The sequence below is a fragment of the Lepidochelys kempii genome, chromosome 15, assembly GCF_965140285.1.
Source record: "Lepidochelys kempii isolate rLepKem1 chromosome 15, rLepKem1.hap1, whole genome shotgun sequence".
NCBI lineage: Eukaryota > Metazoa > Chordata > Testudines > Cheloniidae > Lepidochelys > Lepidochelys kempii.
Genome location: NC_136394.1, coordinates 3,759,901 through 3,783,000, shown reverse-complemented (window position 1 = coordinate 3,783,000; position 23,100 = coordinate 3,759,901). Strand labels below are relative to the sequence as shown.

The 23,100-nt window shown below is 46.6% G+C and overlaps 1 protein-coding gene across 4 annotated transcripts in view; it reads left to right on the top strand.

Annotated features, from left to right (window-relative positions):
• Positions 1–23,100, top strand: part of MORC2 (MORC family CW-type zinc finger 2) — a 113,199-nt gene that overhangs the window by 64,822 nt on the left and 25,277 nt on the right. For all 4 annotated transcript variants that reach the window (XM_073313587.2, XM_073313586.2, XM_073313588.2 and 1 more), the window contains exons 11-16: positions 3,033–3,115; positions 4,165–4,250; positions 19,477–19,617; positions 20,600–20,754; positions 20,905–21,033; positions 21,866–21,971. In XM_073313587.2, coding sequence (XP_073169688.2) covers positions 3,033–3,115; positions 4,165–4,250; positions 19,477–19,617; positions 20,600–20,754; positions 20,905–21,033; positions 21,866–21,971 — 700 coding nt within the window. The remainder of the gene's footprint in view (positions 1–3,032; positions 3,116–4,164; positions 4,251–19,476; positions 19,618–20,599; positions 20,755–20,904; positions 21,034–21,865; positions 21,972–23,100) is intronic.

The following is a 23,100-nucleotide window of genomic DNA, read 5'->3' as shown; positions in this document are numbered from 1 at the left end:
TGTGTTACAGGGTGACCGTTCATTTTGAGAGGAAACAAGTCCAGTGCACCTCTGATTCATCTGCTCACTCCAGTTGGGGTGTAAAAGAGGTAACTGGGCCCTAGAGGGGGAAGAGACTTTAGCACGCCAGTGGAGTCAATCAGGAAAAGCCCAGGTGAGCGCTGTATGGGAGTGAGAGTTTTGGCAGGTGATTCCTGCTTTCAGATACCCTCTGCTTCTTTCAGGGACCTTCTGCAATCTCCTGGTCTCAGGCAGCAAAGTAGCAAAGAGTGGTTTGATGACTGATCCTGAAGCCAGAGAGTGAGGGCTGAAGTCAGGAGAGTAGCAGAGGGAGTTGCTTGCTGCTGGCTTTTAAACTGGAGAGAGAGCCAAGGGCAAAAGAGGGCTGAAGGCAGGAGAGCAGTGGAGGGGCTGGAGCCAGAGGACCAGAGAATACTGAAGCTCTCCTAGCCGAGGGGGTAGTTCCTGCTGGGAAGAATGGTGTGACACTCCAACTGGAAGGGCTGGGGTGGCTATCCTGGTAAAGGAGAAGAGCAATAAAAGAGCTGGTGTATAGTGGAAGATGCTGGAGAATGGCAAGGAAGCACTCCCAGTAGGAGCTTCTTCCTGAAAGAGTGGGGTTTTAAGGACTGTATGCTCTGTGTGAGAGAAATTGATTGTTTGGGATTTTTGTTATGGGTCATTTGAACTGTTTTTGTAATAAACTATCCCCTAAGGAGGGTATTACCAAGTCAAGAAAGCTTGAGTGGAGTCACTGGGGACTCTGAAGGAGGGAAACTGAGGCAGACGTGCCTGTTCTGCCTCAACCTGCTGCTAGAGGGCACCTTAGGACGGGCAATCTTATCACACTCAAATCCTGGATTATCTTCTGGAGCTGAAACAGAACAGCCTGTCCTTGAACTCAGTGAGGGTACATTTCTTAGCGGTTTCAACCAATCACTCTGACAGAAAACCAGCGTCTCTTCCTATCCAACTAAATACGTTTTTAAAGTTTCTGATTAAGGTATTTCCACCGGAACCTGTTTCCCCATGGGATATTAATCCAGAACTTTCAGCTCTCATGGGTACATCCTTCAAACCAGTGGCATCCTGCTTTCTATTACGCTTGTCTATGAGGACGACATTTCTGATTGCCATTATTTTGGTGAGAAGGGTCGGTGTGAGATCTAGGCACTGATGGCTCAACCCCAACCTCACACATTCTCCCTCTCCATTATCTGGACAAGGTATCTCTGAGAACACATCCCAGATTTCTACCTAAGGTGGCCATGAAATTCTGCTTAAACCAGCAAATCAACTACTGGTGTTCTTTCCTAATCCTCGCACAAAAAGGGTGGAGGTGAGACTTGACACCTTGGAAATAAGAAAGGCTTTGACCTTCTACTTCCAGAGGACAAAACTATTCAGATCTTCACCTAGACTGTTCATCTGCATGGCAGAGAATGAATGTCTCAATTATATCAATGCAAAGATTGTCAAACTGGATCTCTGTGTCAATGCCTGCTACAAGGTGGCCAAAGTAAACTAGCTTACTACACTCAAGGCTTTCTCAACTAGGGCTCAAGAAGCATCACTAAGGAATGTGCTTACCTCTGACATCTGCATGGGCAACCTGGATGTTGGTTCACACATTCACAAAATGTTCTATCTGGCCTGAAGCCCTCCAGTTCCGATGTTGCCTTTGGTGAAGTGGTGCTGCAGTCCTTGTTTTATTGAAGACTCCAAGCTCCATTGCACAGGGTCCCTGCTTGGGAGTCCCCATTAGTGGCCTGTGTATATGGACAAGAACCTGAGAATGACAAGTTACTTACCTTGTAGTAATTTGAGTTCTTCAAGATGTTTTGACTGTATGCATGTTCCACTGCCTGTCCTCCTTTCACTCTACCTCAGAGTCCTTACACCTTGGATTCTGAAGTTGAGAGGAAATTAAGTGGCAGTTGGCTTGCACTGCCCTCGTATGCCTTTGACCTGGAGCGTGAGGACTCTTGGCACATTTGCATTTTACAGACACTGCTGGCCAAAAAACTACAAATTGCAGCACACGAAGTGCACGTGCACCCATTAGTGGAATATGCATATGGACCGCACATCTTGAAGATCTCCTCTTATTGTACTTATTTTTCTAACTGAGGTATGCATAGAGACAGCTGTGGCTTTGATTGGAGTGTCAAGTAGATGGTCTGAATTTTGATACCACGAGCTAGAGTCTGGAACTGTCCTGTCTCTCACTCTTCTCACAATTCAGTCTCTAAGGCTACAAAATGGGCTTTGAGTAGATGCGAGTGTCAGCTTCTTCATGGACAATGAAGGACAAAAACGCTCTGATTGCTATTTTAGATTAAACTTCATGCTTTTGGGTTCCTTGTGCTTTGTACATAACACAAATTTGAGCCTTTCCAGGCAAAATCCCCTTAATTCCTCTAAGATTCTCCCCTCTTCAGTCTTTCTAAGAAATTACTGTTACAGTAACATTTTCCCACCCCACCATGTGCCCCCTCCACACACATACAACTCAGGTCTCTTCGCTAACTTCTTGCCTCTTTCCACGTCAAGTTTTTAAACTCTTCGCTTTCACAACATTGCACAGTTCTGCCTCTCAGTCCTTCTCTTTCCCTGCTCACCTGCTCTCTGCCATCCTTCACACTTTGATGTTCCCTTTGTCTCCTACTTGTGCTGTTGTGCCTCTTATTCTTTCTACTTCTTGCCCTCACTCCCAGTGCCCCAAACACCCTTGTGTCTGATTAGGGATCCCTCCTGACTCACTGGTGGCTGGCTTTCCTCCACTCTCCTTGGGTCTAGCACTAGCTTCTCCTCCTCTGCCAGCCTTAGGCTCACATTTGGTAGTCTGACCTCTCATGTCCAAGATTTTATTTTGTACCTTCTTATGTCAGCTTGTCATCTCTCCCTTGCCTGTATTAGTGAGATGTAGACTGTAAGCTCTCTGGGGTCTATATTTCTGGGAAGTGCCATGCATGCTTGTGGTGCGTTCTTGAGTATTCAGTATTAATATTACTTCTTTGTATGTCTTCCAGCGGAGGAGAAGGCTCGAGAGGCAGAGAGTAAAGCCCGTGCACTAGAACTTCGCCTGGGCGGGGATCTCACACGAGACTCCAGGGTGAGATTTCTGCATTTCTCTGTCTGTTTGCTGAGGGTTCAGAGCCACCCCTCCCTAAGCTAAGTGGAGTTGGCAATACCAAGTACTAACCAGTGTTTCAGTGTGGACAGGTGGCCATTCCTGCTGGAGATGCTATTGTGCTGATTCTGTGTTCAGTCTTCCCAGGCATCCTTAATGTCTGTTTTCTTCAACAGATGTGCTTACATTTTGCAAGGTTTGACAGCGGCTTGTTTCTACTCAGTTGAGGGAGCCATGTGAGCATTGCTTCTGCCTGGGGTGAAGTACCCCAGGATGTATGTGCAGTGGGCAGGCGAGACTCTGGCAAAGTGTCAGTATAGGGTCCTGGTGAGCTTGATTGTAAAGGTCCTTTGTTCAATGCCATTGCTCTAAAGAAGAGAGCCTGGATAGTAGTAAATTTCCAGATGTTTTTGTGGCTACCACTCCTGTTGGGCTTACGGTTTGGTCCTAAATTTGCCCTCTTCGTAGCTAGAATTTTTTTTTTCTTTTCTCACAAGCGGTATTCCTCCGAAGCCACACCTTGTGCAACTTTCATGCCAGCTCTGAAAGCTAAGCTAAGCAAGGCTAGGCCAGTCAGTACTTGGATGGGAGACCTTCAGGGAAATACCAGGTGATAAGTAAGGTGGCACTCAGTATTAAAAATGCATCAACCTACTGCTAGATGTTGCTTTGATTTTTTCATGAGAAATACTGTAAAACCACATTCCTTAACCCACAGCACTATTTGTATGAGTTGGCGTATTAGTCCCAGTGTCTTACCCAAATTCCATTTTGTCTTCCTAAATTCCCCTACTGTTTCAGTTGGATACAGGATTCTTTGTTTCCTCTTCTAATCTGTCGTGTAATGTTGCTGAGGGTGGTTAAACAATTGTTGTGCTTCACCCCAGAGGTAGCTGTTTTCATTGATTTACTGTGGCTAGTGAGAAGATTTCTGTGTCTAAGTCTGTAAAATGCTTTGGGATCCTTTGGAAGGAGAGGTGCTACAGAAATGTTTAATTTTGGTTTTACTGTGAGGTGCTTTGTGTCTGCAGGTGACTCTACGGCAAGTCCAGAACACAGCCATAACCATGCGTAGAGAGGCTGATGTCAAGCGGCGGATCAAGGAGGCAAAGCAGCGGTGAGTACAAGGCCGCTTGGGGCTTCAGTTGTCCCGAGCTGTTGCTCTGTAGCCCTCTCAGGCTTGAGCAGGTGTCTGTTATCTTGGCTCACCCCCAGGGACCACCCAGTTGACCTTGTTGGAGGAACATAGCCAGTTCTACTCTGAAGCCCATGTAGGTGAAGCTATTCAGAGCTTTGTACCTTTGACCTTGCAAGGTGACCTTGAGAGGAGTTTGCTGTTCTGATAGCTTGGGGCTCTCCAGGCCCCTCTTCCTTACTGAACTTGCTAAAATGTATTTGTTGTGGCTTGCGAGCCTGGTTTTCTAGAAACCCACACTGTTTTGTAATCCATATAGTAATCAATTGGGATGGGCGATTTTGATGTTGATACCAAGCTACTTAATTGTCCAGCAGTGAAAGGAATAGTGGACTATTTGTTTAGACAATACTGGCATCCTTTCAAATGAATGCAAAGTCAGGACCTGCAGAGTCCATGAAGCCATTCTGGATAAGCATGTAAGCTGGGCGTTTTCAGTATTATGATACCGCAGAGGTCATCCTAAGTGTTCATAATTAAGTTCACCTCCCGTTGAGGTGAATGGGGGGTTCCCTGCTCTCTTGGTGATACTTCTATTATGTCCTGAAGGCTTCCTTTACTACCAGAAGATGAGGTTAGGGCTGCACTAGCATGATCAGGGGGTTGCGGTGTAATGCAATAGCTACTCCAGCATGACTTGGCTTTGCCTGAGTGGATGGGACCAAATCATACTATGACCAGGCTACCCAGTGGTGGCACTAGGTCTGTAATAGGACTCAGGCACAGCTATGGCACTGCAGCTATGCCGTCGTAGCTCCATTGTGTAGAAGGTTCCTGCTTTGACCAAAGGCATTTTTCCATCAATGTAATTTATCCATTTCTGTGGGCGGTTGACTGAAGAATTCTTTTGTTGAACTAATAGAATCTACAGTGGGAGTTAATCGACCTAACTACGGTGTACGGGACATGAAATTTTTCACAGCCATGAGCCATATAGCTATGTCAGTCTTAATTCACAGGTGTAGACATGGCCTCAATAACATGTCACAGCAGGATTGGGTGACTGTTGTCCTATAACCTGACTTATGGCTGACTTAGAACAACGCTTCCTCAGCTCTCATCCCCTAATGCCCCTACTCTACTTGCGCTACATTGATAACATCTTCATCATCTGGACCCATGGAAAAGAAGCCCTTGAGGAATTCTACCATGATTTCAACAATTTCCATCCCAACATCAACCTCAGCCTGGACCAGTCCATACAACAGATCCACCTCCTGGACACTACGGTGCTAATAAGCTACGGTCACATAAACACCACCCTATACCGAAAACCTACTGACCGCTATACTTACCTACTTGCCTCCAGCTTTCATCCAGACCACACCACACGATCCATCGTCTACAGCCAAGCTCTACGATACAACCGCATTTGCTCCAACCCCTCAGACAGAGACAAACACCTACAAGATCTCTATCAAGCATTCTTACAACTACAATACCCACCCGCTGAAGTGAAGAAACAAATTGACAGAGCCAGAAGGGTACCCAGAATTCACCTACTCCAGGACAGGCCCAACAAAGATAATAACAGAACACCACTAGCCATCACCTTCAGCCCCCAACCAAAACCTCTCCAACGCATCATCAAGGATCTACAACCTATCCTGAAGGACGACTAATCACTCTCACAAATCTTGGGAGACAGGCCAGTCCTTGCCTACAGACAGCCCCCCAACCTGAAGCAAATTCTCACCAGCAACCACACAACAGAACCACTAACCCAGGAACCTATCTTTGCAACAAAGCCCATTGCCAACTGTGTCCACATATCTATTCAGAGGACACCATCATAGGGCCTAATCACATCAGCCACACTGTCAGAGGCTTGTTCACCTGCACATATGCCATCATGTGCGAGCAGTGCCCCTCTGCCATGTACATTGATCAAACTGGACAGTCTCTACGTAAAGAATAAATGGACGCAAATCAGACGTCAAAAATTATAACGTTCATAAACCAGTCGGAGAACACTTAAATCTCTCTGGTCACTCGATCTCAGACCTAAAGGTCGCAATATTAAAAAAAAAAAAACTTCAAAAACAGACTCCAACGAGAGACTGCTGAATTGGAATTAATTTGCGAACTGGATACAATTAACTTGGGCTTGAATAGAGACTGGGAATGGATGTGTCATTACACAAAGTAAAACTATTTCCCCTTGTTTATTTCCCCCTCTGCTCCTTGGACATTCCTGTTAACTGCTGGAAATGGCCCACCTTGATTATCACTACAAAAGGTTTTCTCCCTCCCTTCCCCCCCCCCCCCCCGCACTCTTGCTGGTAATAGCTCATCTTAAGTGATCACTCTCCTTACAGTGTGTATAACACCCATTTTTTCATGTTCTGTGTGTATATAAATCTCCTCACTGTATTTTCCACTGAATGCATCCGATGAAGTGAGCTGTAGCTCGCGAAAGCTTATGCTCAAATAAATTGGTTAGTCTCTAAGGTGCCACTAGTACTCCTTTTAGTCTTATAACCTGATTAATCTTGGTAGTTTCACTACTGTAGATGAGCCCAGAGAAGAAAACAGTAGTATGCCGGTGGGAGCTTTGTTGACCTTTTTGCCACTGCAAATTCATATGACGAGATCAAAAGCTGAGATTCCTTCAAGAAAATGGATTCCCCCTGCGACTCCACAAGGTGGTGTTAGACTTAACCGACTTGCTTAATGTGCATACCTTCTGTGCTCACACATCCTGATAAATTGCCTTCCACTTTGGGAAATGCAGGTATAGATCTTAATATACCTTTCTTACACGCTTTCATAAGCAGTGAAATACTTTTAAATATCATTGTTGTTAATGGTCATCATTGTCATTGAGTAAGCATCCATATAAAATGACCGGAATAGGCTGTGCTAGGATCTGTTGATTCAGGCTTTCTGCAAACTCAGGCAGATGTCTATGAATTGGTTATACTCACTTCACATTTTGAAGATTTTTTTCATAACCATAATAGCTAGAGACTCAGCAATTTAGAATGAAAGCTGAGACTTTGAGAACAATTGAGAGGTCTGTCTGCCTGCCCCTCCTCCCACACAAATTCTCTTGTACGCCCCCAGGGTACTGCACTTTGGGAAGCACTGACCGAAAATCTTTGCTAGATGTGGACCTAGATAGACTCTCCCACAGACAGCAGGAGGAGAGAAAATAGTTTGAATTTAAAATTGATCTTAGAAGAGTTGACTTCAGGGATGCAGAAATCCATGTGGGAGACAGTTTTCCTCCTATTCCCATGTACATAACGTCTTTTCCTTATTAATTATTTCTTCATTCTGATGGAAGTGCTGCATAAAATAGAATCCTATGAATGGGGCCCAAGGGGATGTTCTACTCTCCCTTATTAATAGACATAAAACACCTAGTGAATTCCAGCAAACAACTCCTCTTGGAAATGCATCATCCCACTATTAAACAGCAAATGTGAAACTATAAGAACTAAAATTCAAGAAATCTTTAGGAACAGCAACATTGCACTTACCCCCGAGTGTAGCTGGGAAACCTTTAAAGCTAACATACATGATTATACTTCCCTACGTAAAAAAGTTTTAAAGAAATATTGAAATCAACTTCAGAAATCAAAAATAAATACCTTGGCTGTAAAATCTAAGCAGACATTAAAGCTCTCAACTGCAAAAACAAACTTAGCTCTAGTAGATAGCCTAACCCTGGCTAAACATGTCTGAAAAGTTTCAGAGGGTGGGGAAATGAATATGTGAGACAAAATGAAAACTCCCAGCCTGATTAACCAGACACAACGATTTGGCCAAATTTATTTCTGAGCTAGAATTAGTGAATTGTCAAGTAACTTCAGGTCTGCAAATAATAGAGCATAAAACCCTATGTGCTGTTTCTCTCTCTCCTCCCCCCAAGTCCCCAGGTAAGCAAAGACTTTTTAGACAGGGCAGGACTCTCCCTAACTGAAGAACTATACAAGTCTAGAAAGCGAGATACTGAGCAATGTCCCAGGATGTAAAGGGAGCCCTATTGTACAAAACAACACCTTTCCCAGACTCCCAACAAACTCTTCGCTTAAAAAAATGGAATTATAGGTGACTTCTGAACTCCTGCTAGATAATCTTCCTACTGTTAACTTGCTTTGGTTCTGATTTCGTTAATATACTAAACCCGATGCACCTTCTCTAGCACAAGCCCTGATAGTCTTATGAAATGTCAACAAAAATATAGCAAATGGGACAGAATTGATATTACCAACAATAACAGGCTTTGTATGATGAAGTCCACTGTCTGTCTGGCAAGGTAAGTCAACCTACTCTGGCCCCTTGTAACAGGGAAGGAGGAGGAGTTCTGTTGGGAGCTCACATTGAAAGAGGTTTCCATTAACCTGCTTACTACCCAGTGAAAAATGAAACTTTCTCTTAAATTGGTACAGTGAGACAACTACTGCATACCCCGTCCAGAAGCCTTTTAGAAACTGGAAATAACTCTCCTGCCTTTGAGCTCCAGAGGGGAACCAGGCAATGGAGGTGCACTGTCCCCCTTCCTTTTGTCACAGAAGCTCACATCTGCATAAATTCTCAAGTCACAGGAGTCCAACTGGCAAAGTTTTAACACCAAAACTCTTTGTGTGAATTACCTGTTTCTGTGTTATCCTAACCCTGACATCTCTGCCTGCAGTATTCAAAATGTTGGCTCCCTTCAATAAATGTTCAGGATTAAAAATCAATTGGGACACAGATATTCCAGGTAGTCTCCCAACAATTGGTTCAATCAAAACTTACCCCAATAAAGAATGTTCTGTCTCTTAAATATCTGGGCATGAATGTGACAATGAGATCGATCCAATTTACAAAATGAATGATCACTTAACACTAGATAAAGTCTGTCAACTGCTAGCCAAGTGGGCACTTCTTCCGATATTCCTTATCTCCAAAGTTAACGTTCATAAAAATGTTCATCTTAGTAATGTGCACTTCTCTTTGAAAAAGTTGCTGTCTCATTAACAAAGAATTTCTTTAAAAGGCTGCCATACCAGCTTTGCTCTGGGCCAGCAGAGTCCCAAGTAATGACTACAACACAGGAAGGAAGAGATTGCTGTCCCTAGCTTCTGCCTTTATTACTTAGGGTACATCTACACAGCAAAAAAACCCCAAACCCTCTGCAGCAAATCTCAGAGTCCAGGTCTACAGATTTAGGTTCGCCGGGCTTGTGCTACAGTGCTAAACGTAGGTGTGTAGTTGCTGCATCTTAGCCTGGAGCTTGGGTTCTGAAGCCCAGGGAGGGGGTGTTTCAGAGCCCTAGCTCCAGCCTGAACCAGAGCGTCTTCATGGCTATTTTTAGCACTGTAGCACAAGCCTCATGAGTCCAAGTCAGTAGATCCAAGCTCTGAGACTTACTGCCGCAGGTTTTGTTGTTGTGTAGATGTATCCTTAGCCTCCCAACTGTGATATCTTGATTCTAGGACAACCCAAAACCTCCAGAAAGTGAACTTAAAAAGGATTTAATGGATTGGTTTTGTTAGGAGATATTTTGTGCCTTTGATCTATCGGGCCATGAAGCAGAGCCCTGCAGTTAAAAATATCTCTGTATCTCCTAGTCTGGCTACACCTAGGAGCATAGAATCACATTAATACAAATAATAAGAGAATGGACATTGACTAGATCAACTTGTCAGGCATTTATTCTAAAATATTTCAGCAGCATAGGATAACCTTCCATCTAACAACTGCAAATCATCAGAACTGACACATACATGGCACATTTCATACTCTTAGGTCTGGTCTACACTAGTTGGGGGGGGATTGATCTAAGTTACGCAACTTCAACTATGTGAATAGCACCGCTGAAGTCGACGTACATAGATCTACTCACTGCGGCGTCTTCACTGTGGTGAGTCGACTGCTGATGCTTCCCGGTCCACTCTGCCCGCACCTCTTGCTCTGGTGGAGTACCAGAGTCGATATGAGAGCACTCGGCAGTCGATTTATGGTGTGTACACGATTGACTCTCTCTGGATCGATCACTGCCAGTCGATCCAGCAAGTAATGTAGACAAGCCCTTAAAGAAAACAAGAGAACGTGAATTAAGATTATGAACAGATAGTTGAATAGCTCCAAAAAAGGCTTCCATCTTTTCACCAGATTAGGCATGAAATGATTAATCTGGGTGAAGCACATGAGAGCTACAAATCTTGATGTAAACTGGGAAACAAAAATTGGATACATTATGCTCTGTAACTATTACTGATGCAAGTGCTGATATAGCAATCAGTGCTGTACAAGACCCAAAGGAACACTCAGTCTGATCCTGGATCTACCAGTCTAAATTCTACAAGGTGCTAAGTATGGATTGCACAGATGGCTCATCACTCTGCATCATTGGACAGTAATTTACAATTTAATTTAGAGAACCATAGTTTATGTAAAATGTAGACAAGTACTTTTAAATATTTTGCACCAAATGTACATCAGTACAACCATGGTGGTTCTTGGAATCCATTCCAATCAGGTGAGTGTGTGTGTGCTGCATGCACGCCAGTTGGAAGATTTTTCCCTTAGCAGCATCTGTAGGGTCGGCCTGGGCGCCGCCCTGGAGTCGCACCTTCATGGTGCCCAATATAGGGCCCTGCAGACCCACCACCCCGAGTTCCTTCTTACCATTGGTGACGTCTAGCTGGAACAAACTGTTGTTTTTGCTTTGCAAACGCGTTTGGGCAGTGTCCACTCTTTGTGTTCATAGTTTGTAGTAGTTTCTAGTGTTTGTTAGTTAGTTAATAGTATTAGTAGTTCTGAAGTTTCCTTTTGGCCTCCCCCTCACCCCCAACAACTCTTCCCCAGTACCGGGGTATGCTCCAGTCCCCAGGGTTCAAGCTCTGTAAGGACTGTGCCTAAGAGTGACCCGCACTCTTCCTGTCTGTGGTGTCTCGGGGAGAGCCACCAGAAGGAGAAATGCAGAATTTGCAAAGGATTCCAAAAATTAGGACCTTAAAGGACCAGGATCAAAGACTTACGATCCTTCTAATGGAAGCGGCACTCTGGCTGCAATCCGGGGTCGGCAGAATCCACGCCCAGCACCTCCTCGTCGGTGCACAATCCAGTACCGAGGAAGGACCCCAAGGAGTCACAGCTCTGCCCATAGACAGTCTTCTGTGAGGCACCGGTCTCAATCCTCAGTGCCCCAGAAAAAGAAAAGCCTGGAGAGCCTCCCCCATCCAAGCCCAAGGAGCCTGCAGCAGGGAGACCTGATTCGGGCAACATCACCTCAGCTCCTCTACCTCCTAGGGTCTCATCGACTCTTGCCCTCCTCTGGGTCCAGTTGAGTCTGAAGCCTCATCGCTTTCCGGACCGACCGGGCAGGCAGCTACAGCACCCCTCAATGTCAGAGGCATTCAGTGCAGCTCAGGACTTTATGCATCTCATGGCACTGTCCTCCCTGCAGAGGAAAAACAAGTTGCTGCTGACTCCCCGGCCCCTGTTCCCATCAAGGGGCAAGCTGGCAATGATGGCACATTGATTCCCATCTCCAGCACACCTCTCCCCGGCACGGTCCACCCACATGGGGGGGCCACACTCGGAACAGTTTCTCTGCATTGTTCGTCAGCACGGCGGAACATTGCTCCTCTCTGGTCCTCCTTCTCGGAGACCTTGGAGTCGGAGGTGGAATCCTACTGCTCTGATAGGACCAGGAACGGTCCAGGTCCCACCGTGACCACCAGCCCTATCCGGCGCTGTGGCCACCGAAGTGGCAACCCTCAACTAAGTGGCATTGGACCCGGCAGATGTGGCTTCCTGCACAATGATCACAGGGGTTGCAATGAGGAGTTGTTCCTGGTTGCAGGTCTCAGGTCTCCCCTGTGAGGTCCAACAAACCATCCAGGACCTCCTCTTCGAGGATTCAACCCTCTTTTCTGATAAAATGGACAAAAGACTCCACAGTGTAAGGGACTCAAGAGCCACCCTCAAGTCCTTGAGCCTCCACACGCCCGCCACTCTGTGCAGGCACTTCTGGCCGCAGCCTCCCTCGTGGTTCTACCAACTGCAGAACCGTCAGGATTCTCCTCGGAGTTGGAATAGGAGCGGCATGAAAAGACAGCACCCATCCTCAGGCCAGGGCTCTGGCCAGTCCAAACCACGTCCTGGCCCCAGACCGGCCTTTTGAGGGTGATGTCGAGGGCGACGCACCAGTGCAAGAACTGGATCTACCCAGCCTTACCTTTTCATCCTGACTATCCCCTTTCTACCATGCATGGTCCCGTATCACTTTGGACCAGTGGGTACTCTCCATCCTGCCCTTCCAGCCCCTTTCCCCATCCCTCTTCAGGAACCCCTCTCACAAGCAAATCTTTATACAGGAGATTCACTCTATGAATCATAGAATCCTAAATGATCTGGAGGATGGTGTGGATTGCACTCTCAGCAAATTTGCGGATGATACTAAACTGGGAGGAGTGGTAGATACGCTGGAGGGGAGGGATAGGATACAGAAGGACCTAGACAAATTGGAGGATTGGGCCAAAAGAAATCTGAGGTTCAATAAGGATAAGTGCAGGGTCCTGCACTTAAGACGGAAGAACCCAATGCACAGCTACAGACTAGGGACCGAATGGCTAGGCAGCAGTTCTGCGGAAAAGGACCTAGGGGTGACAGTGGACGAGAAGCTGGATATGAGTCAGCAGTATGCCCTTGTTGCCAAGAAGGCCAATGGCATTTTGGGATGTATAAGTAGGGGCATAGCGAGCAGATCGAGGGATGTGATCGTCCCCCTCTATTTGACATTGGTGAGGCCTCATCTGGAGTACTGTGTCCAGTTTTGGGCCCCACACTTCAAGAAGGATGTGGATAAATTGGAAAGAGTCCAGCGAAGGGCAACAAAAATGATTAGGGGACTGGAACACATGAGTTATGAGGAGAGGCTGAGGGAGCTGGGATTGTTTAGCCTGCAGAAGAGAAGAATGAGGGGGGATTTGATAGCTGCTTTCAACTATCTGAAAGGGGGTTCCAAAGAGGATGGCTCTAGACTGTTCTCAATGGTAGCAGATGACAGAACGAGGAGTAATGGTCTCAAGTTGCAGTGGGGGAGGTTTAGATTGGATATTAGGAAAAACTTTTTCACTAAGAGGGTGGTGAAACACTGGAATGCGTTACCTAGGGAGGTGGTAGAATCTCCTTCCTTAGAGGTTTTTAAGGTCAGGCTTGACAAAGCCCTGGCTGGGATGATTTAACTGGGAATTGGTCCTGCTTCGAGCAGGGGGTTGGACTAGATGACCTTCTGGGGTCCCTTCCAACCCTGATATTCTATGATTCCTCTCGCTAGGGGCAGTGGAAGAGGTTCCTCAGGAGCAAAGGGGCAAGGGTTTCTACTCTCAGTATTTCCTAATACCGAAAGCCAAGGCTGGGCTCAGGCCCATCTTAGACCTGCGAGAACTCAACAAGTTTGAAGAAGCTCAAGTTCTGTGTGGTCTCTTCGGCCTCCATTATCCACTCATTGGATCCAGGGGGCTGGTATGCTGCCCTCAACTTGAAGGATGTATACTTCCACAAAGCAATAATTCCACCCCACAGAAAATACCTCAGGTTTGTGGTGAACAGCAACCGCTATCAGTTCGCAGTCCTCCCTTTTTGCCTGTCAGCAGCTCCTCAAGTGTTCACCACCTGCATGGCAGTTGTGGCAGCGTTCCTGCACAAATGGCAGGTACAGGTGTTCCCATACCTCGACGACTGGCTGCTCAAGGGCTGCTCCAGGTCTCAAGTGGAGGCACAGGTCGGCTTCATAAGAATGACGTTTGGCAAACTGGAAAGGAGTACTTGTGGCACCTTAGAAACTAAGGGAAATCAGCGCTGTCCCCCGTTCAGAGGATAGAGTTTATAGGGGAAGTGCTGGACTCGACACAAGCCAGGGCATACCTCCCAGAAGCGAGGTTTTGGTCCCTGGGTGACGACATACAAGGTCTCAGGCAGTTCCCCACCGCTACACCAAGGAATTGCCTGAAGCTCCTGGGATACGTGGCGGCTTCTACCTACATAGTACAGCAGGGATCAGCAGCTACCTTTGGCATGCGGCCCGCCAGGGAAAGCCGCTGGCGGGATGGGCCAGTTTGTTTACCTGCAGAGTCCGCAGGTTTGGCTGATCACAGCTCCCACTGGATGCAGTTCGCCATCCCAGGCCAATGGGGGGCTGCGGGAAGCAGCATGAGCCGAGGGATGTGTTGGCCACCCTTTCCGCAGCTCTCATTCATAGAATCATAGAATATCAGGGTTGGAAGGGACCTCAGGAAGTCGTCTAGTCCAACCCCCTGCTCAAAGCACGACCAATCACCAACTAAATCATCCCAGCCAGGGCTTTGTCAAGCCTGACCTTAAAAATATCGAAGGAAGGAGATTCCACCACCTCCCTAGGTAACGCATTCCAGTGTTTCACCACCCTCCTAGTGAAAAAGTTTTTCTTAATATCCAACCTAAACCTCCCTCACTGCAACTTGAGACCATTACTCCTTGTTCTGTCATCAGCTACCACTGAGAACCGTCTAGAGCCATCCTCTTTGGAACCCCCTTTCAGGTAGTTGAAAGCAGCTATCAAATCCCCCCTCATTCTTCTCTTCCTCAGACTAAACAATCCCAGTTCCCTCAGCCTCTCCTCATAACTTGTTTGCCCCAGACCCCTAATCATTTTTGTTGCCCTCCGCTGGACGTTTTCCAATTTTTCCACATCCTTCTTGTAGTGTGGGGCCCAAAACTGGACACAGTACTCCAGATGAGGTCTCACCAATGTTGAATAGAGGGGAATGATCACATCCCTCAATCTGCTGGCAATGCCCCTAAATATACATCCCAAAATGCCATTGGCCTTCTTGGCAACAAGGGCACACTGTTGACTCATCCAGCTTCTCCTCCACTGTAACCCCTAGGTCCTTTTCTGCTGAACTGCTGCCTAGCCATTCGGTCCCTAGTCTGTAGCGGTGCATGGGATTCTTCCATCCTAAGTACAGGACTCTGCACTTGTCTTTGTTGAACCTCATCAGATTTCTTTTGGCCCAATCCTCTAATTTGTCTAGGTCCCTCTATATCCTATCCCTACCCTCCAGCGTATCTACCTCTCCTCCCAGTTTACTGTCATCTGCAAACTTGCTGAGGGTGCAATCCACACCATCCTCCAGATCATTTATGAAGATATTGAACAAAACCGGCCCCAGGACCAATCCTTGGGGCACTCCACTTGATACCGGCTGCCAGCTAGACATGGAGCCATTGATCACTACCCGTTGAGCCCGACAATCTAGCCAACTTTCTATCCACCTGATAGTCCATTCATCCAGCCCATACTTCTTTAACTTGCTGGCAAGAATACTGTGGGAGACCGTGTCAAAAGCTTTACTAAAGTCAAGGAACAACATGTCCCCCACTTTCCCCTCATCCACAGAGCCAGTTATCTCGTCATAGAAGGCAGTTAGATTAGTCAGGCATGACTTTCCCTTGGTGAATCCATGCTGACTGTTCCTGATCACTTTCCTCTCCTCTAATCGCTTCAGAATTGATTCCTTGAGGACCTGCTCCATGATTTTTCAGGAGACTGAGGTGAGGCTGACTAGCTTGTAGTTCCCAGGATCCTCCTTCCCTTTTTTAAAGATGGGCACTACATTATCCTTTTTCCAGTCGTCCGGGACTTCCCCCGATCGCCATGAGTTTTCAAAGATAATGGCCAATGGCTCTGCAATCACATCCGCCAACTCCTTTAGCACTCTCGGATGCAGCGCATCCAGCCCCATGGACTCGTGCTCGTCCAGCTTTTCTAAATAGTCCTGAACCACTTCTTTTTCCACAGAGGGCTGGTCACCTCTTCCCCATGCTGTGCTGCCCAGTGCAGTAGTCTGGGAGCTGACCATTGGCCTGGGACAGTGAACCGCGGCCAGTGGCAGCTGTGATCGGCCAAACCTGCTGATGCTGCAGATAAACAAACCGGCCCTGCCCGCCAGTGGCTTTCCCTGGCGGGCCGCATGCCAAACATTTCTGATCCCTGTAGTACAGTGTGCTAGACTCAGATTTCTACCACTTCAGTTGTGGCTAGTGTCAGTGTATTGGCCAGTCCGGACAAGATTATAACCCTGCCTCGCCCAGCACTTGACTCCCTCCTGTGCTGGCTCAACCCACAGGTGGTAGGTGCAAGAGTCCCCTTCACTAGCCCTGACCCATCATTCTTGTTAGTGACAGACATGTCAGACTTGGGCTGGGGGACACATTTGGGAGACCTCAGAACACAAGGCCTCTGGTCTCAGGCGGAACTCGCTCTACACATGAATGTCAGGGAACTGAGAGCAGCGTGCCTGGCATGCCAGACTTTCAGAACCCACCTAGCAGGGAGATGTGTGTCTGTCAGGACTGATACACAACACCACGGCAATGTTTTATACCAACAAACAGGGGGTACACGCTCCTCTCCCGTGTGTCAGGAAGACTTGTGCTGTGGGACTTCTGTGTAGAGCACTCAGTACACCTCCAAGCATTGTACCTCCCTGGAATACAGAACGAGCTGGCGGACTGTCTTAGCAGGTCGTTTCATGGCCACGAGTAGTCCCTTCACCTGGACGTAGTAAACTCAATCTTCCATCGATGGGGCTTTTCCCAAATAGACCTGTTTACTAAGTGACACAACAGGAAGTGTCAGCAATTCTGCTCCTTCCTCAGTCACAGCCCGGGCTAAATCACGGACGCATTCCTCCTCCCATGGGGAGGTCATCTCCTATATGCGTTCCCAACTGTCCCTCTTGTTCACAAGGTGCTCCTCAAGATTCGCAGGGACCAAGCTTTGGTGATATTGATAGCTCCAAGCTGGCCCCACCAGCACTGGTACACATCACTCCTGGAAATGTCCATGGAAACCCCGGTCACCCTGCCGCTGTTCCCGGACTTAATAATGCAGGAACACACCTGCCTCCAACATCTGAACTTAGAGTTGCTCCACCTCACAGCATGGAAGCTCCATGGCTGAACACAGTGGTGCTCTCTTGGTCTGATCAGGTCAGACCAGTTCTCCTTGGCAGCAGGAAACCCTCCACAAGAGCTCTCTACCTTGCCAAGTGGAAGAGATTTTCAATCTGGTGCAGCACCTTCCATCCCCGATGCTCGCCTCGGTGCAATTTATACTGGACTATATTCTCCCTCTCAAGCAGCAGGGGCTGTCCATGTCGTCCATAAGGGTTCATTTGGCGGCCATCTCCACTTTCCACCCAGGCGCAGAGGGCTTCTCGGTCTTTGCTAACCCAATGGTCAACCGTTTCCTTAAAGGTCTCGACAGGCTATATCAGCAGGTCCGACAGCCTGTCCTAGCTTGGGACCTCAATCTGGTCCTTTCCAGACTATGGCATCGCCATTTGAGCGCTTGGTGACATGCTCCCCATTCTATCTCTCAGACAGGGTGACGTTTCTGGTAGTGATAACCTCAGCTAGGAGGGTGTCTGAGTTCAGGGCCCTAAGATCAGAGCCCCCTTACGCTGTATTCCATAAGGACAAGGTTCAGCTCAGGCCTCACCCGGCTTTTCTCCCAAAGGTTGTCTCACAATTTCACATCAACCGGGACATCTTCCTCCCTGTATTCTACCCTAAGCTGCACTCCAGGGATGTCCGCAGAGTGCTAGCCTTCTACATGGAGAGAATGAAGCTGTTCAGAAAATTGGAGCAGTTATTCGTGGCAGTGGCGGACAGAATGAAAGGTCTTCCTGTCCCCGCTCAACATAGCTCTTCATGGATCATGTCATGGATATGGGAGTGTTACCGCTTGGCAAAGGTGCCCGTTCTTTCAATCACCGCGCACTCCTGCAGGGCTCTGGCCTCCTCTTCAGCATTCTTGACGCAGGTTCCCACCCAGGAAATCTGCAGAGCAGCAACGTGGTCCTCCATACACACTTTCACCACGCAATCACCCAGCAAGCCAGAGACGATGTGGCCTTTGGGAGAGCAGTGCTACAATCAGTGGATGACTCCGACCCCACCTCCTAAACTTGGGCTTTTGAGTCACCTGATTGGAATGGATGGGAACAAGGACTCGAAGAAGAAAAAACAGTTACTCACCCTCTTGTAGCTGTTGTTCTTCAAGATGTGTTGTTCATGTCCATTCCAATACCCACCCTCCTACCCCTCTGTCGGAGTAGCCGGTAAGAAGGAACTAAGGTGGGTCGGTAGGGCCTAATATTAGGTGCCATGAAGGCGTGACTCCAGGAGGCACCAAGGCTGACCCTACGGATGCTGCTAAAGGAAAAATCTTCCGGCTAGTATGCACACACCTGATTGGAATGGACGTGAACAACACATCTCGAAGAACAACAGTTACGAGAAGGTGAGTAACCGTTTTTTTTCTACATGCCAACCGGTATAATCCCCAGTAGTCAAAGATGTGGGGTCACGTTTTCAAAAGTGCTCAGCAGTTACAACTGGAGACAAATTTTCACTGAAGCTGCTTGCTGAAAATCTATGCATTTTATTTAAGTACCTATATGGAAGTGGAATTCTCCTGAAAATTTGGCCCATAATGCCTAGAAAGGAGCTCTGCTCTGTGTGCTGTGTGGGTATGTCTGCAGCTTAAAATCTGTTGGAACGGTATTCCAAAATAAGTATCCATAATAATGTAAGCTCTCATCCCCAGGAAATCCAAGGGCTATGTACTAAAATTGTCGGGTATAATGCTATGTATGTACTGAAACATTTGAGTCCAGTTTTGCCTTCAAAGCACAGTTAGCATGTTCTGCAAGCCACAAATCATGAAACAATGAATGTGTTACCATTAAAGGGCATAATCTGCTACAAAACATATAGACAAGTTGCAGACTCTGATCAAATCTAACTCCTTTGCCTTGACATCTTAAAAGAAAAATACTTGGACCAGAAGCTAGAACCATGACCCCTTCAAAAAACGTCAAAAAGTATGATGTGCCAGTTCTATAGTTAGCTCAACAAATGTACGTGTCAGTGTTGCAAAATGTAACCTGTAATTTGAATTCAGTAAATAATTTTTAAAAAATGTAAACAGTGACATCAGGAAATACATAAGGACAGAAGTAGTGGGCATTTTATGGCTGTTGGTTTAGCATCCCTGGATGTTGCAAAGAGCTGGTCTAGGTCACTTGGGCTGGGGGTAGGGGGGGTTTCTTCTCTGTATACCATGGAGGTTTCTGATTCTTGCTGCCTCTTGTTCCAGGGCACTGAAGGAGCCTAAAGAGTTGAACTTCATCTTCGGGGTGAATATCGAACAGCGGGATTTGGATGGCATGTTCATCTATAACTGCAGTCGGCTGATTAAGATGTATGAGAAGGTTGGCCCACAGCTGGAGGGTGGCATGTGAGTTCCTTTCAGAAATCATCAGAGTTCCCTTGGCTTAAGACTGAAATTAGCTTATACAACAGAGCTAGGGAGGCAGCATGAACCATTCCCTCCGTATACAGTACAGTCACTCAGTATCAGCCACAGTCATAGTCTGTTTTGTTTTATTATGTAATTTAAAGCCCCAGATTTCCCAGTAAAAATGAAGTTCTGCATGCAGAGACAGGAGTTTGCCCTGCAGTGACATAAGGTTTTTCTGCTCTGCCAGCATTTGGTACTGAGCCCTTCCCAGAGGTGCCAAATGAAAGTTGACAATTCCTCACTACTTACTAACCACTTCTCTGTCACTAAGAAGACTAACCCTTAGGGCAAGGCAGGATTATTGGGGCTAGTTGAACATTCAGTACTTGAAAGCAAAGATCCCTTTTTGTGCACAGTGAGGAAAACAAAGACGTTTACTCCTGCTGGAATTCTGCGCAATGCAGAATTTGTGCAGAATTAATGTTCCCCACAGAATTTTATTTTTTCCTGCAGAATTTGATTTCTATGTGGGGGAAAAAATAATGGCAACCCACGCATGCAGGGAACAGTAATGGCAGCCCAGCCATATTCCTGCTGTTAGCCCCACGGTGACTGGGACTCCTGATGATTATATTGTGTTATTTTTGACAAATAAAATATACAGAAGTTTAAAATATTGTGTAGAATTTTTAATTTTTTGGCACAGAATTCCCCCAGGTGTGGACATTTCACACTAGAAAACTTTCTTCAGAGTACAGCCCTAAATCTGTGGTGTTAAGGGGTTGATACCATATTAATATTGGAAAAAGCAGCACCAGGGTTTCACTGTCTGAAACGCATATTGCTGCAGGAGGTACTCAGTGAGCCAACTGGTTGCAGTCGGTGATTGGTACTGGTGGTGGTTCAATGCTGCTCCCTTGGACAAGTATCTTGGTGGGTGTTAGCAGTGTACAGTGTTACAGTTGTTTCTCACCCCCAGGGCATGTGGTGGAGTGGTAGGAGTTGTGGACATACCCTACTTGGTTCTGGAGCCCACCCACAATAAACAGGACTTTGCAGATGCTAAAGAGTATCGACACTTGCTGAGGGCGATGGGGGACCACTTGGCTCAGTACTGGAAGGATGTTGCTATTGGTAATGAGGCTTCACAACTTGACAGGGATGGGGAGGGGACTCTGGGTGGCTGGTGGGACAGGGGGTAGAGCTTACCAGAGAAGGAGGACTTCATTTTCATGCTGCTGATAGTGGCAGCATGATGAATGTTCTTGTTCTGTTTTTCTTCAGCCCAGAGAGGTATAATCAAGTTTTGGGATGAATTTGGCTATTTATCAGCAAACTGGAACCAACCTCCCTCAAGTGATCTGCGCTACAAACGCCGACGAGCCATGGAGATCCCCACCACAATTCAGTGCGGTGCGTCTCTACCAGGCAGAGGGAGCAGGGTGGCTGGGATTAGGAGATTGTTCTGCCATGTGGGCTAGGGAATAGAAACTACTGTTCAGAAGGCAAAGCAGCTCATGGGCAGGAGATAGCTAGTTAGTTTTTCTGCTACCCAACAAAGCCAATACAGCTCTGGGAGCTGGATGCTTTTCTGACTCATGCTTCATAACCAGATATCTTCCTGGTGACGATGCACAAGCTAGACATTCAGAGCCCAGAGAGATTTTGAGGCTGGCAGTTTAATTTTTTTTTTTTAATAGTCTTATCTGTAAGCTGGGAATACGGAGTAGTCATCACAGAGGGGCTGAACATAAAGCTGCACAGGGCCATTTTTACAATCCCTCACTAGGACAGAACTGCACTTCGGTTCTCGCCTTCCTCCTCCCCCCCCCACCCCCCATGCTACATTTTCTAGGACCTTTGGGAGTGTTCCCTCCCTATAAGTGGGAATAGCCTGAGTATCAAATGGGAACATCCCACACAATTGTCTTTCTTCTCACTAAAGGAGACCTTGGGCATTAACTGGTCTCAGCCTTCTTGATCACCATTTCAATTATTTTTATGGTTTTGTTTTTTAAAAGAAAACAAAACTTTGCAACACAGTGGAGTGTCTTGGAGGGAGATGGAAGGTGGTCCCTGATGCCAAGTGCTCCAGCAGCTGGAAAGGGTTGTTGTCACCAGACTAATGCCCTGGGAAGTCGTGAGGTCCTCAACAGCCAAATGTGCTTGCTGTGGACCCAGAGGACAGGCTATGTGGATGGCTTAGAATCTGTGTGCTGACTGTGTAGTGTGTTCTGTGTAACAGATATGTGTTTGAAATGGCGGACCCTCCCATTCCAGCTGAGCTCCGTGGAGAAGGAATACCCAGATACTTGGGTGTGCTCCATGAACCCTGACCCTGAGCAGGATAGGTGAGTATGAATGCGGGCCATGGTAGGGAATTGGCATTAATGTGCCTTTGCCATGCTGTTCTGGGCACTTGACTGGGTAGCTAATGGCATTCTGCCTACATCAGAAGATTCTGCTCACAATCCCAGTGAATCCGGATGCTTCTACTGAAAATGAGCCTCAGTGAGCCAGTTGATGTCCCTAATGGCAACGCTGTTGTTCGTTTGAGTCAACGCAAATGAGGGATTATCTTCTTTGATGCTTTCTTCCTCTGGGGGGACCTTCCTGCTTTCCCCCACACACACACACTTTGTTGATTTCAGTTGGGATGTCTGAAGCTAAGAGTGGTGTTGGGCTAATGACTGGGGACATCCACAGAACAAAGCTGAGGCTACAAGTTAAGGGTTGCAAAATGTTGGATAAATTCAATTAATTTTAACGACATGGAAAGTTTGAAGTGTCTGTGTAATTCTGTTAACATCCAGGAAAATAAAAGCCTGACGTAGGTGCTAAATTTCTTAAAGGACTAGTTTTCAATTAATTCATTCTGTACTCAAAGTAAGCACACAAATTTGGGGGGGATGGGTTGTATTTTTTCATAAAAACAAAGTCTGAATCTCTGCTTTAAGTGCAAAATGGAACTTAGCCTTAGCTATGGAGTTGGTCAGCACCTCCATAAAAACACTAACACACACAGTCTCAATGGTAGATTCACTTTCCAGGGAGGAAGAAAATTCAGAATCCCTATTAGAGGGGTGGTGGATAAGAGAATTCTGAGATGTCTTTTAAAGAAGGATAAATTACTTACCTGTAATTCTGTTTCCTTAAATATGCTATTATCATAGGATTCCCAGTCTTGGAAAATAAGTAGGTCAAGGGGTGTTTCAAATGGAAACAAAGAACCACACAGGCAGTGATAAAGGCCATATTAAGTAAGCCAGAATTTAGCTTTATTGGTGATTTGTTTGGGGGAAGGAGAGAAACCTCCAGACAAGCATGAAGTCTAAATACAGAAATACTTGAGGATTAGTTGAACAAAATAGCCACCTTAGCTAGCTCAGAATAAGAAAGTTCCTGAATTAAATAAAAACTTTAGGAGGTGAGAGAACTTGTGCTACCCTATTTTGTGGAAACTTAAATGGAGACCCATTC